At 36.6% G+C, this 18,714-nt stretch overlaps 1 protein-coding gene across 1 annotated transcript in view; it reads left to right on the top strand.

The window, feature by feature from the left end:
* Positions 1-18,714, top strand: part of myo7aa (myosin VIIAa) — a 49,049-nt gene that overhangs the window by 22,812 nt on the left and 7,523 nt on the right. Inside the window, 23 exon segments of the mRNA XM_046864857.1 lie at positions 2,094-2,231; positions 2,377-2,535; positions 4,391-4,483; positions 5,054-5,148; positions 5,231-5,315; positions 5,398-5,616; positions 5,824-6,141; positions 6,454-6,657; positions 6,820-6,996; positions 9,343-9,432; positions 9,677-9,804; positions 10,083-10,209; positions 10,315-10,434; positions 11,250-11,423; positions 11,880-12,107; positions 12,517-12,684; positions 13,551-13,668; positions 13,789-13,915; positions 14,102-14,271; positions 14,773-14,963; positions 15,176-15,300; positions 17,137-17,294; positions 18,436-18,589. Of these exon segments, the coding sequence (XP_046720813.1) occupies positions 2,094-2,231; positions 2,377-2,535; positions 4,391-4,483; positions 5,054-5,148; positions 5,231-5,315; positions 5,398-5,616; positions 5,824-6,141; positions 6,454-6,657; positions 6,820-6,996; positions 9,343-9,432; positions 9,677-9,804; positions 10,083-10,209; positions 10,315-10,434; positions 11,250-11,423; positions 11,880-12,107; positions 12,517-12,684; positions 13,551-13,668; positions 13,789-13,915; positions 14,102-14,271; positions 14,773-14,963; positions 15,176-15,300; positions 17,137-17,294; positions 18,436-18,589 (3,566 nt within the window).

The following is an 18,714-nucleotide window of genomic DNA, read 5'->3' as shown; positions in this document are numbered from 1 at the left end:
TATCCATTTATCTATTCATAAATATAAGATTAAGATTACAATAAACCAAATACAAAATTATTACCTGCAGTCACTTGTATGTTGATATTTACTAACTTTTCAAAACATTGAACATAGCTATAAATGCTTAAAATTATTAGTAGTATAATTTTTATATACAATTGCAATTGTTGCCACATCTTTTTCGTACAAGAGAATTAAAACATTCTGCAACATGGGTTTAATGGAAAATAATGAAAATATAGGTAGTACTGTAACTGTTACTCTGCTTTGATTTAGATCATATGACACTCTTGTCTTAAATATCATATACATTGTATGGACAAAAGTGAGCGTAAGATTTGTATCTTCTCTTCGAACATACTGTTTTCTACTTTGTCCCTATTTGCTGTTATAATAACCTTCAACCTTCTGGTAAAATGTTCCACTAGATATTGAAGTGTGTTTGTGGAGATTTAAGTACATTCAGGCAAAAGAGCATTAATAAAGCCAGGTACTGATGAGGAGGTCTGGGGTGCAGTCAGCATTCTAATTCACCCCAAGGGGTTCAATACGGTTGAGGACAAAGCTCTAAAAAAGGCTCGAGATCTTCCATTTTAACCATATAATCCATGGAACTGGTTTTGTGCACAGGTCAAATAGAGAATGTAATGCCCTTACACCCTAAGACATCCGACAGTATACAATTGTGTGGCTCATATAGCTGGAACAGTCAGGTGTCCCAATACTTTTGTCAATATAGTGTATATTAAGCATGTTTAGATGTGCACATAATGGACCAATCACTTCAGATTTATAAATGTTTCTATATATCTTGGATTCTGTTGTGTTCTTAATGTCTTTCTTTCTTTGCTAAATCTTGTGCCAGTTTCTGTGTGGCTCCATGCCCAGTGCCACTCCTCCTCTCAAGGTAACACTGGAACTGAAAATTCCAGCCTCATTAACCACTCACCTCGCCATTTTGTGGACTTTTCCCATTTTTTTTTTTTTTTAGCATCTCGACCGGAAAACTATCTCATCCTGTCACCACACTCTTCTACTAATCACTTACTGAAACTCACTCCATACCACCACCTGTAGTTAATTTTTTGATTTTGATTTTTAAACTCGATTTTTAATGTTTTGTCTTTACATTTATTAACATCTTCATTTCCCTCATTGGAATGATAATGCTGGTATTTTCACAATCTCTATCAGTTCACACAACCCCCATTCTTTACAGAGATGAGTTTTATGATGACTGAATGTATCAAAAAGCTTCTAAAAAAACGCAGCTATTATCAGTTCCAGATATATATTTAAATAATAATTTACTTTGCTAGATCATGGCAACTATACACTAAATTATAAGGAACTCACAAAACTCTGTTCACTTGTATAATATATATATACAGTGTGCCTCATACATATACAAATGAGGCCAATAAAGACACAGTTAGTCAATGTGGAAGTAAAAGAACTAGAAAGCCTGACCTATATTTTACTGACAAAGAGAGTTTTGTAGAAGATTGATGGTAGCAAATTAGAAACAGCTTTATATCAATCCCCAGGCAATTTTAATTGGGATGTTCAGTGGTCAGGTGTCCACATAATTTTGGCCATATAGTGTACTTAAAAAAAAGTGCAATCCGAAACAAAATTATCTATCTGAATATATTTATTGAGACATTTTAAATAATTTTTTTATAACCATGATATATTGTGTCCCACAGATATTAAATTTACGGAAAATAAATATTTTACCAACAGTGATGATTTTTTTCCTGCTTTTGCAGGTTTATACATTTCTCAGAACTGAAGTCCTCACCCTGACCTTTTTTGTTCTTGGTGACACTAAAGTAAACGAATAATACACACTCGAATTTGCTTGATATATATCTGTCACGGACAATCTTTCGAGGTCAAACAGTTTCCTGTTTGAGACGAAAAGCACTTTTCCGAACAAGAGATGGGGTTGTGGTGAAGGAAGTGAAAGAAGGACAGAGAGTCAGAGGTCAGAGGGGGTTAAAAGGATCCTCTTGATGTGTTTCCACCATTTCTGACTTTCTATTCTGTGTGTCTATTTTTCTGTGTGTGTGTTTCCTGGCGTTGAGGGGGCGGAGACGAGAAAGCGATCCCCGACTCTGAGCAGTCAGTTCAAACGCTCTCTGGAGTTGCTGATGCGCACACTCAGTGTGTGTCAGCCCTTTTTTGTGCGCTGCATCAAACCCAATGAGTACAAAAAGCCCATGGTGAGTGTCAAAATCAGTGTAGATTATTGTGGAATTAATTTGCAGTGAGGATGGTATACAAAAAAGGGTGGACATTTGTGTTCCTAGACTCCCTTTGAGTATCCTCCTTCATGTAGAGTAATTAAAAGTGATCCCTTTCTCCCAGCTCTTTGACAGGGAGCTGTGTGTGAGGCAGCTTCGTTACTCAGGAATGATGGAAACAATTCGGATCCGGCGGGCTGGATACCCTATCCGCTACACTTTTGTGGAGTTTGTGGACCGGTATCGCGTCCTCATGCCTGGAGTAAAGCCTTCCTACAAACAGGTAAATAAGGACTAGTGAGCTGTCAGCAATCCGAGCAATCTTGAATGTGCAGTTGTAATAAACAAGGATGCACCCATCAGAATTTTTCATTTTCCATCAAGCTCTGGGCAAAAACTCTGAATTCTGATTTAATAAAGGCAAAGAATTTTAAAAGGTATTGATGTACAGCAGAGTAGGGAAGTAATAATGTACAAATACTGTGTTATAGTACTTAAGTAGATTTTTCTTGTATCAGTAATTTGCTTCACTATTTATTTTTTACTTTCACTTATTACATTTTTTACACAAATGTCTGTACTTTCTACTTCATACATTTTTTAAACCAGACTCGAGACTTTATTTATAATCTACTTTTTTCTTCTCATTGGACACCTTTGCTGCCCACCAACATTTCTTGTTATTGTGTGGATTTTTCAACAAGCAAGGAACAAGGCAACAAGAAGTATGGGGTTAATGTGGATGAGACAGAGGGAGTCAGTGATGTAAACATTTATTAGATGACAACATTTTTAATTCTTTAATATTAATATATTATATGATGTGAGGTCCAGTTACCAGCATGACACTAAAACAGGTTGTAATAATGGCTACTTTAAGCCAGAGCCCAAACTACTTTACTTCAAATTGAGTAAAAGAGTGCTTCAGGTTTTATCAGTCATTTAAAACATGATTATCTGTATTTCTACTTGAGGAAAAGGTGTGTGTACATTTGATATACTGATGTACAGTAATAACAACCCAAATGCAATATTTTTATTTGCGTAAATGATAACTGAAGCATTAATTTGGCCGAATAAAAAAATCTAACCTTTAGTTGTAATTAAAAAAATAAATTCCAAATAACCAAATTTTCAAGAAGAAAAGCAAAAACTTTGTATAGTATATACAGTATTTAGTCTTTATTTAGTCTTTATTTAGTTTGGCAGCAGAATCTTAGAACTTTAAATACCTGATTTATTACTATAAATTATATATCTATTATCTGAGAATTTTAGAAAAAATAAAAAAATATTTTCAGAAAACGATCTTATTATCAGAAGTTTTATAAGGTATTTATTAAAGTGTTTTAAATTATGTAAATCATGGACACCAAAAATAACTTTTGCTTTGTTTCCACACGGATGTTTTTTTAGGCGGATTTTAGTGGTTGAGTTGAGACTTTGCACATCAGTAAAACAAATGTTTAGTGAGTTAAAATGAGCGGAGTAAAGAAAGTACATCGTGAATAAATGTGTGTTGCGTTAAAGGTTGTTATTTCGCCTGTTATATATTTATTAATTTACACTTTTAATAAAAATGGTCAAACAGAAATGCTGCATTAACCGTGCGTTAATAATATATATATATATATATATATATATATATATATATATATATATATATATATATATATATATATACTGTGTGCTTGTGGACATTTGTGTACATCAGCCACTAGACTGTTAGTCAGGTACTGATGTAGGTGAGGAGGTCTCAGTTGTTGTCAGTGCTCCAATTCATTCCAAAGGTGTTCAATAGGGTTGAGAATCAGACCTCTATATCAGGCCACTCAAGATCTTCTAATCCAAACCATGTAAACCATATGTTAATGGAGCTCGTTTTGTGTAAAGGGGCATTGTTGGAACAGGTTTTTGGATTTTCAAGTAAAAGTAAATATAAAATGTTATCATACTGCATCCAAATACATCCAATACAACTGTGTGCCTCCAGCTAATATTTTACACTTAAGTCTCTATAACTAAACAGTTAATAACTAGATACAGATTAAGATTTAGTATTTGCTGTAAAAGCCAATTCGTTGTAAGACACCGATCTGATGTCATCTCCATTCTGTGTTTTGTTTATTTTTGTTAAGGAGGACCTAAGGGGGACCTGCCAAAGAATTGCTGAGGCTATCCTTGGCAGAGATGATGACTGGCAGATGGGAAAGACCAAGATATTCCTGAAGGTATATCAATACTACAGTGGATTAGAAAGTATTTATGAAAGCAATTGAGAAAAAAGGAATTGATGCAGTCTATGTGAAAATACAAGCAGGAGGATTTCATAACAGTGAATACCAGAGTGTTGCAGTATAAAATTTGGGTAGCGATACAGAATGTTATGGACAGGTGTGGAAAAGCTTGCACATTATTGTGATCATGTGACCTTGAATAGTCATGTGGTGCTCTGCTCTATTGGTGTGGAAAGAAACTTGAGCCAGGGGTCAAAGGTCAACAGAAAATGTGTCCATTTCCCTGGTGCAATAGGCAGTTTTCCACTCAGTGTTGCTTTATCAAGGTTTTCAGCTGTCTGAAACAGGACGTCCCTTAGTGTGGGAGTAAGGAGAGGGCAATGCCAATACTTCCTAACAGGAAATGACATCGTCAGACCAGGATAAAGGAACATGGAATGCATGTCAGTTGGGAAAATGCATGTAATTGTTATTTATATTAATCTGTAGTGCCATTATAGGACATTCTTTTGTTTACTGGTGTGCTCAGAATTTCTAGTAAAATGACAGATTTATTCTTGGCAGGACCATCATGATATGCTTTTGGAGATTGAGAGAGATAAAGCCATCACGGATAAAGTTATTCTTATTCAGAAAGTCGTCCGTGGTTTCAAAGACAGGTATGCTGTTCCAAAAACAAGTCAGACAATGATCAAATCCTTTATGAATTCTTTATGTTTTACACATTTTTTGTTTTAATAGATCTAACTTTTTGAAAATTAAGAAATCAGCTCTTATGATCCAGAAGACTTGGAGGGGTTACTTCTGTCGGAAGAACTACGGGGTGGTGAGTCTCAAGGACTTCTTATGTGCGCTTATTATTCAGTCATTCATTTTCAACTTTTTCAATAAATAAACTTTTGTTGCAGATGCGTGCCGGTTTCTCACGGCTTCAGGCCCTGTACCGCTCCAGGAAGCTCTTTCAGACGTACCATGTGACCCGGCAGAGGATGACCCTGTTCCAGGCTCGCTGTAGAGGCTGCATGGTGCGCCGGGCCTTTAGACACCGGCTCTGGGCCGTCATCACCATCCAGGCTTATACTAGAGGCATGATCGCTCGCCGTTTATTCCACAGACTCAAAGGAGAGGTAAGATAGAGGTTATTGTATAGTACTTACTACACCACAATTCAAGTTTCTTTTAAGAGTTAAAGTGCATCTGTTTTGTAGATTTATTTAGATTTACTTTGGCTTAAAAGTTAGTTCCTATAACACTACAGACATCATTTAATCATATACATGGGAATATTGACTGGAGATAATTAATTTTCTCTTCACTGTATTTCTTGTTATTAGTACAAGCGGCGACTGGACGCAGAGAAGATGCGCTTGGCAGAGGAGGAGAAACTCAGGTACCAGATGAGTGCTAAGAAGGCCAAAGCCGAGGCTGAGCGCAAGCACCAAGAGCGATTGGCCAAGCTGGCTCGAGAGGATGCAGAGCGAGAGAAAAAGGAGAAGGAGGAAGCACGCAGAAAGAAAGAGATGCTGGAGCAGATGGAAAAAGCTCGTCATGAGCCAGTCAACGACTCTGACATGGTGGATAAAATGTTCGGCTTTCTGGGAAGCACAAACTCTTTTCCTGGACAGGAGGGCCAGGCACCAGCTGGGTTTGAGGTGAGAAGCACCATCTTCTGGTCAGGAAAGGTTGTCTGTCTATCTATCTATCTATCTATCTATCTATCTATCTATCTATCTATCTATCTATCTATCTGTCTGTCTGTCTGTCTGTCTGTCTGTCTGTCTGTCTGTCTGTCTGTCTGTCTGTCTGTTTTACATCTTTGTATGTCTATCTTTATTTATACATAAATCTTTGTATTTATTTGTTTATAGTCTGATCTTTGTGTGTGTGTGTGTGGTGTGTGTGTGTGTGTGTGTGTGTGTGTGTGTGTGTGTGTGTGTGTGTGTGTGTGTGTGTTTATGCACCAGGACCTGGAGCGTGCTCAAAGGAATGTGGATGAAGAGGATTTGGATGAAGCTCTTCCTCTCCCTGAGGAAGACGAGGAGGATTTATCTGAATATAAATTCGCCAAATTCTCAGCCACCTACTTTCAGGGCACCAGCACTCACACATACATGCGTCGGCCACTCAAGCAGCCCTTACTGTTTCATGAGGATGAAGGCGATCAGCTGGTATGTGTTCCTTAAACATTTCCTTCTGTCATTTGACACAGGTCACACTATTATAGATCTTTACATTATTATGCATTATATTTTTGCTTTTTTTTATTCCAGTGTTTATTCCATTGTTTGTAGTACATGAGGTTTGGCTTTTTCTGTTTTTGCATCCTGAAGGCTGCACTAGCAGTGTGGATCACGATTCTAAGATTCATGGGTGACCTTCCAGAACCAAAGTACCATACAGCCATTAGTGATGGCAGCGAGAAAATCCCTGTGATGACCAGGATCTATGAGACATTGGGCAAGAAAACCTACAAGAGGGAACTTCAGGCTCTGCAGGGAGAGGGAGAGGTGAGCAAGGAATATGTGTTGTTTTATTTAGACTGTATTCACTGTATTGGGTTTTAAAAATCACTATAATACTCGTTATTTCTTTGAAATGAGTCTAAACACTTCAGGGATTTGTAATAGTAGAGAGTTGGAATAAGTATGAGGTTTATGTGCAGATAATGTAATAAAAACCCACAGACAGACAGACAGACAGACAGTCTAAGTGCAGTCTAAGGCCCGAATACCAGTAGTCATAAAAATCGATAGATAGATAGATAGATAGATAGATAGATAGATAGATAGATAGATAGATAGATAGATAGATAGATAGATAGATAGATAGTATCACTGTATGTACAGTAATCCTTTCGTTTATCCCCTGCGATAAACAAAAAAACATGATAAATGGACGCCACCCCATAAATGCTATTTTATGTATACATTATATATGTATTAACGTTATTTCTTTTTATAATTAGTACTTATATTTGTATTATAAAATTGGATTATTTTAACATAAAACTCCATTAAAAAATTATATACATTTTTTTGTCTATCCGCAAGAGACCAGGAAAATCAGCCAAACAAATTAGTTATGTGGCAAATGCAAATTCGCAAGATTCGAAAAAGCGGGGGAGCAGGGGATTACTGTATTCTAGGGTATAATACTATAGAAATGAAACTTGGATATATTTTAGAGTAGTCAATGTGCAGCTTGTATAGCAGAATAGATTTACTGTCCTCTTAAAATAACTCAACATACAGACATTAATGTCAAAATAACTGGCAACAAAAATTAGTACACTCTAAATGATAACAGCTGTATGTCATTTAACCATGCAAAGCCACATGTCCTATTTATCATAGCCATGTTTTTGTCTGCATGACAGGACCAGACAAATTTGTGTATCTTGTATTAAAGCAATTGTTGGTGCTTTAATGACAATTCTCTCATACTGACCACTGGATGTTCAACATGGCACCTCATGGAAATAACTCTCTTTTTTGAGACTTAGAGTTGTTGCTCTCTGCAAAGATGGCCGAGGCTATAAGAAGATCTGAGTTAACGTACAGTGGCCAGGGTCATACAGAGGATTTCCAAGACAGGTTCCAAGACAGGCCTTGCAAGGGTCAAACAAAGAAGTTGAGTCATTGTACTGTGTGTCAGGTGCAGAAGCTGCTTAAAAAAACAGACACAAGTGCTACCAGCATTGCTTTAGAAGTCAGTTTGCATGGCCGTTGTCCCAGAAAGAAGCTTCTTCTGAAGCTGGGTCACAAGAATGCCTGCAAACAGATTGCTGAAACAACCTGTCCAAGAGCATGAATTACTGGAACCATGTCCTGTGGTCTGATGAGACCACATAAAGACCACAAGGTAAACTCGTTTGGCTCAGTTGGAGTCCAGCATGTGTGGCGGAGTCCTGATGAGGAGTAACAAGAAAATTGTGTCTTGCCTACAGTCAAGCATGGTGGTGGTAGCATTATGGTTTGGGGCTGCATGAGTGCTGCTGGTACTGAGGAGATGCAGAGAAGGTAGAGAAGCACCATATGCCATTCAGCACCTCCGTAATGTCATTATGCAGGAGTGGAACAAGCTGGGCAGTGCAGGGCTTTTTTTTTGACACACTATAGAGCTGCCATGTTTAATGTGTAATCCAGTAATCAAGTGGAACTGCGTCCTTCCTTCAGTAATGCAATTTAACTAAGGAGAACAAAGAACTAGTAGAATAAGGAGCTTATATAAAGAGTTACACATGTACACTCTTCAACAGTCATGCAATACTAAGAGCACAAGTATATCGAGAATACCTTGTAATATAATATTATAATAAACCATTCTCTCCCTAATTTACTCAGCTGTCACTAGGAATAAAACGAATAATATCGTTTAAGCACATAATATTAACCTGTGATTTGGATTACAGCTTTCACAAATGTCAGCTTCAGTTATAGAAAAAACCCTGACCTTTTACATTTGAAGATCTAGCAGTGCAGTAGTATGACAAATTTCTAACCACAATTTGCAGTTCGAAATTTTATATCCTCTTGGCTGCATTTTTGATAAGGAAACTATTATTAATAACATATTAGTAACATTTTTTTTTTAATGCATGTATTAGCATGACAAGGAAAATTTGTGGATGTTGCCAATGCCTTTACATAATTACTGCATAACTGTAACTATGATAAATAACTTATTATATAGTACTTTACTGCTGGATTTTTTTTATCATTATCTAAGGCAAAGTGGAATTTATTTTTAAATACAGTTTGCTGCAAGGGTGTTTTTACTGCCCCAGTTCATTGAGCTGTGGAGCTGCTTCATGATATATAAGCTTGTTTCTGTCTGTGTCCCTCATCCTGCAGAGTGCCCACATTGACAGTCATAAGAAGAACAGCGTGCGCCACAAGCTAGTGTCCCTCACGCTTAAAAAGAAGTCAAAGATTACAGAGGAGGTGAGGGACAACGTGCTCAGGATGCTCATGGCAGCTCAGAATAACACAAACACATGGATTTCTGGATTCATTGATTTCATTCATTACCTTGATTAGATTGGTCCAGCTTCCTTAGAAGGAACAGATTTGATTTCTGCTTTCTTCTTTATCCTACAATATTAATTATAAGAGAGCATAAGAGCATATATTAGAGCTGGCACGCATAATAACTGTACATGAAATGATATGAGTCCATTTATTCTAGGTGACCAAGCGCCTGAATGATGGTGAGTGCACGGTGCACGGGAACAGCATGCTCGAGGACCGACCCACATCCAACCTGGAGAAACTGCACTTTATCATCGGCAATGGCATCCTTCGTCCAGGACTCAGGTCACACTTGCAATACTATATAGAGCTTGTGCTCTAAAAATAGAAAACACTTTTGTAGTAGACTCAAAATACCTCCTTGCTAAGGACACAACACCGTGGTTTATTCTGCATGTTATATTTCACGTCTTAGCAAAGACTTTACACTCTACATATGTAAACATAATTTTTGTACCACCTTTATTACATTTTTGATCCACCCAAAATTTGCATGTGTAAATTTAAGCCATATCTAATAATTCTGTAATATTAAACCTAAATTCTGTTATTGTGGTCATCAGAGATGAGATCTACTGTCAGATTTGTAAGCAGCTGAACCAGAACCCATCTAAAAGCAGCCACGCTCGAGGCTGGATCCTCTTGTCTCTGTGTGTGGGCTGCTTTTCACCTACGGAGAAGTTTGTAAAGGTGAGAACTGGCAACTGAAACTACCTAACTGAACTGGAATTTGAATTGTATTTATTTTTGGACATGACGAGTACAAGTATGATATTATGCAATATTTTAATGCAGTATCTGAGGAATTTTATCAGTGGAGGGCCTCCAGGATATGCTCCGTATTGCGAGGAGAGACTCAGGAGGACGTTTGTGAATGGTACAAGAACTCAGCCACCCTCCTGGCTCGAACTGCAGGTAGGATGACTCCATCTTTCACAAGCAGAGCTAGACCTGTGGCACTGTATAACCTTGTATCTATGTGCTTATTTATAACAAGCTACTGTCTAAAATATCTTGTCTCTCAAGAGAAGACTTTCAAAGCACTAAAGCAACAATTCTTTAACTATGACAAAGAATGGGGTTCACTTTGTCATCCAACTGATAACTTTTTACTGATGATCCAGTGACAACTATTCATTTTGATGGAGCTTATACATATGGGGCAAAAATGGATCACCAATCATGTGTCTTGTGTGTAGAGAAATAAACTCTCATAGTAAATAATAACTAAACTATATAACTATATAGCTGTGTACTAGGACAAGACAAGACAAGACAAGACAAGACAAGACAAGACAAGACAAGATTCCAAATAAGAAAATTCCATGTTACAGCAGCAACAAAATGCGCAAATATGAAGCAGAGACACATTGCAAATATATACAATTCAGTATATAAATACAAAATAAAAAACAATAAAAATTGTTACACTTTCAAACATACAAATTGCACTAGGCTATAGCACAGTTTAAAAATCAGTGTGACCAATGTGTATTATGGTGACTGGTTCACTGGGGGCAGGCCTATGCCTATTTAAGGCCTATGCAGTTTATAATAATACACCAGTGTTCATTACTGACAGTCTCAAAAACTATATATAGTATTAGGCTAAATCTAGAATCCACACAAATATAATCAAGCTGTTTCGCTGGTGGACTCCAGCAAGTATGTTTCTTCTGATACTCTGATAACCTTCTTTTGTGACATTTTTGTATTCTTTACCCGGTCAGGCAACTAAGTCTAAGAAACCCATCATGCTGCCTGTCACTTTCATGGATGGCACTACTAAAACACTGCTCACTGACTCAGCCACCACGGCGAAGGAGCTGTGTAATGCCCTTTCAGACAAAATAAGCCTCCGAGATCGCTTCGGCTTCTCCCTGTACATTGCACTGTTTGACAAGGTACACATCCTAGTATACTGTATACTACAGCATTTAGATTTATTTAAAAAGAAAATTTTGTTATTATGTAAATATGAGAAAAAAAATTTATTTAATTATATTTACCAACAGTTTTTCATTGCTCTTATAACTGTCTACATTTTTACATTTGACCAAAGCCCTAATGGGATCTAATGTTCATAATGTATGCTTTTTGAGTATAAATAATGCTATTATCAGACATGAAATAGTACACTTCACTTCATTTGACATTACAAAAATAGATCCTATTGGAAATTTTAAACCGATTTGCAACAATAAAAACACATTTTAAATACAGTATCCTGTACACTACATACATTTAAATTGTGCACAATCATTAGAAAATAACTTCTTTCAAAACTTTGTTAAAAGCCTGAAAGTAGAATGTCTTATTTGCAGCATTAATCATTCAGAACATTGTCCCTGTTTCTGTAGGTTTCATCCTTAGGCAGTGGTAATGACCACGTGATGGATGCTGTGTCTCAGTGTGAACAGTATGCAAAAGAACAAGGTGCTCAGGAGCGAAATGCCCCCTGGAGGCTCTTCTTCAGGAAGGAGATCTTTACACCATGGCACGATCCCACTGAGGACGGAGTGGCTACCAACCTCATCTACCAGCAGATTGTTCGCGGGATCAAGTTTGGAGAATACCGCTGTGACAGGGTACACCCTTTATTTTCTAACACAATGCCTCCTTCACTTCACTGCCTTCCTGAAAATAAATTAAAACATAAAAAAGGGTTCATAATACCTCTGTTTACAAAAGAAGCTCAATCCCAGAAAAACTTAAAGTAAAGGATGTGGAACTGTAATGCATTTTGGCAAAAGTAATAGGGTCAAATGTCAGGGCTACATTAGACATTTGAGAGCACCATTTATAATTCGTCTGAAACAGACTCTAATTCATAGAAGAATTCAAATATTTTGTTATTACGCAGCTTATCAAATACCTTCCACATTCCCTGTCTTCCTGTGTCTTATTCTATTACTTCTTCCACTGCTTCCCTCCAATTTTCATTTACTTTCATGACTCCTCCGTTTATGTTTCCCTAATCCACTGCTTATGTTCCAGGATGATCTAGCAGAACTTGCCTCTCAGCAGTACTATGTAGATTACGGCTCTGAGATCCTGGTTGAACGTCTCCTCAGCCTCATTCCATCGTACATCCCAGACCGAGAAATCAGCTCTGCCAAGTCAGTGGAGAAATGGGCCCACTTTATAATGGCAGCCCACAAAAAGGTGTGTAAATATTCACAAGATGGAACGTATAGAAAATATGACTATAATAAACATTAGGCAATGTATAACATATCCTACATTTTTTAAATATAAAATTTTATTTATTTACTTTAAAAAAAAAAAAATTAATACAGTACAAAAAAAAAAAAAGAACTGTGCTTCAGAGGAGATTTTACATTTTGTTAAGTAACAGATTGTCACGTTAAGAAAAAACTCTCAGGTGCAAGTGTAAGTTTGCATTTAATAAAATTAAAGCAGACGAATACAATACAAAAGATTAATTGGACTAAACTATGATCAAATAGCATGAAACTAAAACAAATTTAATAGCAAAAGGACAGTTGTATGTATAAGGCTTGGTGAATCAGTCATATGGAAACAAACACTGAGCAATGATTCACGTTTGGAATGAGTTTAGATTCTCTTTATATGGTGTGTGTGTGTGTGTGTGTGTGTGTGTGTGTGTGTGTGTGTGTGTGTGTGTGTGTGTGTGTGTGTGTGTGTGTGTGTGTGTAGAAGTGTAAAATTGAGACCAGGTCGCTGACTGTGAGTGTTGCAAGTTGTGGGTGGTGTAGTCTGTGGTGGCCATACTTGTATGCCATGGTGCTTGCTGGGAATTGGAGTTATATTTAGTGAGACTGAACATCATCGAGGCTGTCTGGGTTTTATGAAGTTTTAAAGGGAATTGGAAATATTTCGTTTTTGTTTTTTCCCAACATACACTGCCCACTGTGGTATTTATTTTAGAACTTTATGGTGTATTGCATTTCAATGCATGTTCTGAAATTCTAAACCTCAGGTATCAAGTGGTTTTACATATTAACATGAACGATCGCATTTAAAATTAGACTTGCTTTTATCCACAGGGTATTTACACGCAGAAGCGAGTGGACTCCCAGAAGGTCCGAGAGGAAGTGGTGGATTTTGCTCGATACAAATGGCCATTGTTATTCTCAAGATTCTATGAAGCCTTCAAATTTTCAGGTATACAATCACCACACGGTCATTTCCAAATTGATTCAGAATAATAATGGAGTCATGCCGCCATGTAGCGCATGTATGATTGACAGGTCAGTTGTTCTACATTTTCCCTGTATCTTATAGGACCCAGTTTGCCTAAAAATGATGTGATTGTAGCAGTTAACTGGACTGGAGTGTACTTTGTGGATGAACAAGAGCAGGTTCTTTTAGAACTCTCATTCCCAGAGATCACTTCTGTCTCCAGCAGCAAGTATGGATGTGCTCATAAGACTTTTATTATGGCCGTTAAGGTTTTTTTGTGCAGAAAAACAATAATTCAATAAAATTGTGTTAAAAATACATTAAACTTAAAAAAGCTTCTGCTCTATGTTTTTATTAATTATCTACATTAGGACTCACACTAAACCCTGTATTTTGCTTTTCTCTGTTTGAGCAGGGGAGGGAAGCTCCAGGGCAACAGCTTCACTTTAGCCACCTTGAAAGGGGATGAATATACATTTACCTCCAACAATGCAGAAGACATCCGAGACCTTGTGGTTACATTCCTCGAGGGACTCAGGAAAAGGTCGAAGTTTGTGGTAGCGATACAGAGTAATCCAAATCCAGGTAAATCAATGTATATATTTATTCTTACACCATATTCTAATAATGACAACGATTCTTTATTTAAAGTTTGAATATTTATAAGGAGCAAAAGAAATGTGATATGCGGAACATAGTTCAAATCTGAGTTTCCTCAAGAACATAAGGGGCGAACAACAAATGTTGTTGAGCTAAAATGGTAATAATAACAAACTGCATTGATTAAAAAAAACTACCAGCAATTTTGTATTGTGTTGAATCCTAGCCGTACAAAATTTGGGTACTGTTACACCGCTTATATATATATTAGATAATAATAATTTGTGGCAATGTGTTTACACTATATTTGTTACCTCGATACTAATTTAACAGGTGCCTGCCATTGAGAATGCAAACATCACCAGGAACCTTGTAATTTTTAATCTACAGAGTTCCTAAAAATGACCAGGAACTTTGTTGTAGTTTCTGCTGTACCCGAGGTGTAACACCATCTTGTCTGTCTTTTTCACAAATTGCTCTTACCAGCTGGAGATGATGCGACATTTCTGAGCTTTGTTAAAGGCGACCTCATCCTGCTAGACCAGGACACGGGTGAGCAGGTTATGACTTCCGGCTGGGCTCATGGGATTAATGACAGGACCAAGCAAAAAGGAGATTTTCCCGCTGACTGTGTGTACGTGCTGCCCACAGTCACCAGACCTCAGCCAGACACTGTGGTTAGTGGATGCTTTTGTTCATCATTGTTAAGTACAAAATGTGCAGAAAACTGTTAATGGAACAAGTGTTATTATGTGCAGTTAATATAAAAGATATACATTTGCAGTACAAAAATATATTCCCAAAATCATAAAGATCATAAAGAGAATGAAGATTGTTATGTGTAAATTGTGATTGCTTTCTTTGCTTGTTTTTCGTGTAAATGACTCAGGCTCTGGTTACTATGACGCCCGACCAGCGTCAGGAATCACTGCGTGTGTCGCAGGTCGTTCTGCCTGAGAGTGTGGAGCGGGTGAAGCCATACACACTGGAAGAGTTCTCCTATGATTACTTCAGGTACTAAATGCACCCATTAACCTAGCTTTTCTTAGACACCTTTATCCAAAGTACTGTGCGGTCTCTAGAAATACAAAACAGTTCAATGTATAAGAACACATCAATCTTTTTGATGCAGTTCATCCACAGGTAACATTACACAAAACTCAGCAGATACCTAAATCTCCATTTTATTCATTGTGCAGTTTTCTAACATTGTGTCTCAACCTTATATTTTGAATTCTTTATATAATTATAGCTATAGTTATAATGCATATTTAATTAAATTCAGTTTATTTTATGTAGATTTAAACAATAGACATTGTCACAAAGCATCTTTACAGAAATCTGGATTCTGGGTTAGATCATTAGTGAGCAATCCAGATGCAACGAATATCTCATTGAAATGGCACGAGGATGGAACCTTGAAAGAAACAAAACTCAAAAGAGAACCTGGTGAAGCTGGACAATGGTATAATGAGATTATAAATCTTTCATTTTCTTTAATACTACACTTTAATACAAATGTATTGTCACATCTTACAACTCCATGAAGATATGGGTTATATGGGTTGGAGTGGAAGATCTTGAGTAGCCTGCTTTAGAGCTTTGACCTCAACCCTATTGAACACCTTTGAGATAGACTGGAAAGCATTTTCTCCCTACATCATATAACATCAAGAAGATATTATTGTAATAGCAAGTGGGGACTAAATATGGAATGGGATGTTCAACAAGCAAAAATGAGTCTTGTGTTCGGGTGTCCACAAACAGTTGTACATATTAAGTGGGTTGAAAAGATGTACAGTGTTTCCGGGTGAGGATATCCACTGGTAAAGGTGAGACAGAAATTATTTTGAGAAAGTCAAACTCTTTGGATTAGCCATGTTGTACTTTGTACATACACAAAATACAAGTAGAATTCCCAGATTTTAAACAGCTCAATATGTCCCTTGTATTGTCATCCTCACAAATTATCATATCATATCATATCATATCATATCATATCATATCATAACATGTCATGTCATATCATATATCATGTCATGTCATATCATATCATGTCATATCATATCATGTCATGTCATGCCATGTCATATCATATCATATCATATCATATCATATCATATCATATCATATCATGTCATGTCATATCATGTCATATCATGTCATGTCATGTCATGTCATATCATATCATAACATGTCATATCATATCATAACATGTCATGTCATATCATGTCATGTCATGTCATATCATATCATATCATATCATATCATATCATATCATATATCATATCATGTCATGTCATGTCATGTCATGTCATGTAATATCATATCATATCATATCATATCATGTCATATCATATATCATGTCATGTCATGTCATGTAATATCATATCATATCATATCATATCATATATCATATCATGTCATGTCATGTCATGTCATGTAATATCATATCATATCATATCATATAATGTCATGTCATCCCTTTTTGGAACACTAGCTAACTTAATTCCAAAGCTAATGTTTGCTTTAGTTTAATAATTAAGAGGGTTATTTTTCAATCATTTGAATGTAAAATTTAGTTACAGATGATACTATGTTACATGTTACATGATACTATGTGATACCATGTGAAGCATTTAAAAAATAAATATACCATGGTCAACTGAAAAAAGTTTACCAGAAAGATTTCTTATATGCATTGCTTTTTTAATGTTCTTCTGGATGGAAACATGTTGAAGTATAACATTATCTCTGTAAGCTTTTTCATTTTAATAAGAAGCATAAGAATTAGTTTTTTTGCAGCCAGATAAAGAGTTTTCACACACGCATTCCTCTGACCCACTTCAGGCCCCCTCCTAAACACACACTAAGTCGTGTTATGATCACTAAGAACCGTGGGAAGGACAAGCTGTGGTGCTGCACTCGGGAGCCGCTTAAACAGCCGCTGCTAAAGAAAGTTCTGGCTAACGAGGACCTTTCACAGGACGCCTGCATGGCCTTCATCGATATCCTTTTACTAATAAATGTTGTTCCAAGACAGGCAGAAAAATCAGGTCCCTGGAAGGTTACAAGGGTTACAGAGGTTTATATTGCTCACACGCAGTTCAACTCAACAGAAACTTAACACACAATTTGTTTTGTGAAACAAAATCTTTAAAAAATGCTGGCTAAAAGACAGGTCCATGCTGACTACTAGCACTAGTAATAAAGTTATCATTAAATAGTAATTAAAATTAAATTAACAAATTTTACAAATGTACACAGACATATATTATATGTATATTATGTACAGTACAGACCAAAAGTTTGGACACACCTTCTCATTCAAAGAGTTTTCTTTATTTTCATGACTATGAAAATTGTAGATTCACACTGAAGGCATCAAAACTATAAATTAACACATGTGGAATTATATATGGAATTATATACATAACATAAAAGTGTGAAACAACTGAAAAATGTCATATTCTAGGTTCTTCAAAGTAGCCACCTTTTGCTTTGATTACTGCTTTGCACACTCTTGGCATTCTCTTGATGAGCTTCAAGAGGTAGTCACCTGAAATGGTCTTCCAACAGTCTTGAAGGAGTTCCCCGAGAGATGCTTGGCACTTGTTGGCCCTTTTGCCTTCACTCTGCGGTCCAGCTCACCCCTAAACCATCTCGATTGGGTTTAGGTCCGGTGACTGTGGAGGCCAGGTCATCTGGCGCAGCACCCCATCACTCTCCTTCTTAGTCAAATAGCCCTTGATGCCTTCAGTGTGAATCTACAATTTTCATAGTCATGAAAATAAAGAAAACTCTTTGAATGAGAAGGTGTGTCCAAACTTTTGGTCTGTACTATATATGTATATTATATGTATAATATATATCTGGCTATTTACAGGAGTGTTTTATTCCTGAAATTTCCAGTCATATAACAGGTCCAAGTTAAAAAAATATATTTTTACTTAATAATATACTTATACTTCAATTTTCAGTTATTAAGGTTTGTGTTAAACATATTTATTGATTTTCAGTCAAACTTTCTCATAATTGTACTATGATTGTTTTGGTGATCAAATAAATAAACATATAGCAACTATTCATTATCTGAACTCATGTTCTACTTGAATGAATTGAATGTGTCCTTAACCTGCTGTTCTGCACCTATTATGAAATATATGGGTGATTATCCATCCAAACGAACTCGCTCTGTGAACGAGCTCACTGATCAGATCTTCGAGGGTGCTCTGAAAGCAGAGCCTCTAAAAGATGAGATCTACTGTCAGATTCTCAAGCAGCTCACTGAGAATCATGTGAAGTAAGTCATCCAGCACATCCACCTGACCGTTTCAGCTCATCCTGTTTAACTCCTGTCGTTAAAATGCCTTGACAGCCAAAAGTGCTTACACATCTTCAAATCTTCTGCATTAGAACCTCGACTTA

The sequence above is a fragment of the Silurus meridionalis genome, chromosome 13, assembly GCF_014805685.1.
Source record: "Silurus meridionalis isolate SWU-2019-XX chromosome 13, ASM1480568v1, whole genome shotgun sequence".
Taxonomy (NCBI): domain Eukaryota; kingdom Metazoa; phylum Chordata; class Actinopteri; order Siluriformes; family Siluridae; genus Silurus; species Silurus meridionalis.
The sequence above is the reverse complement of the archived record's forward strand: the minus strand, read 5'-3'. Positions and strand labels throughout refer to the sequence as shown.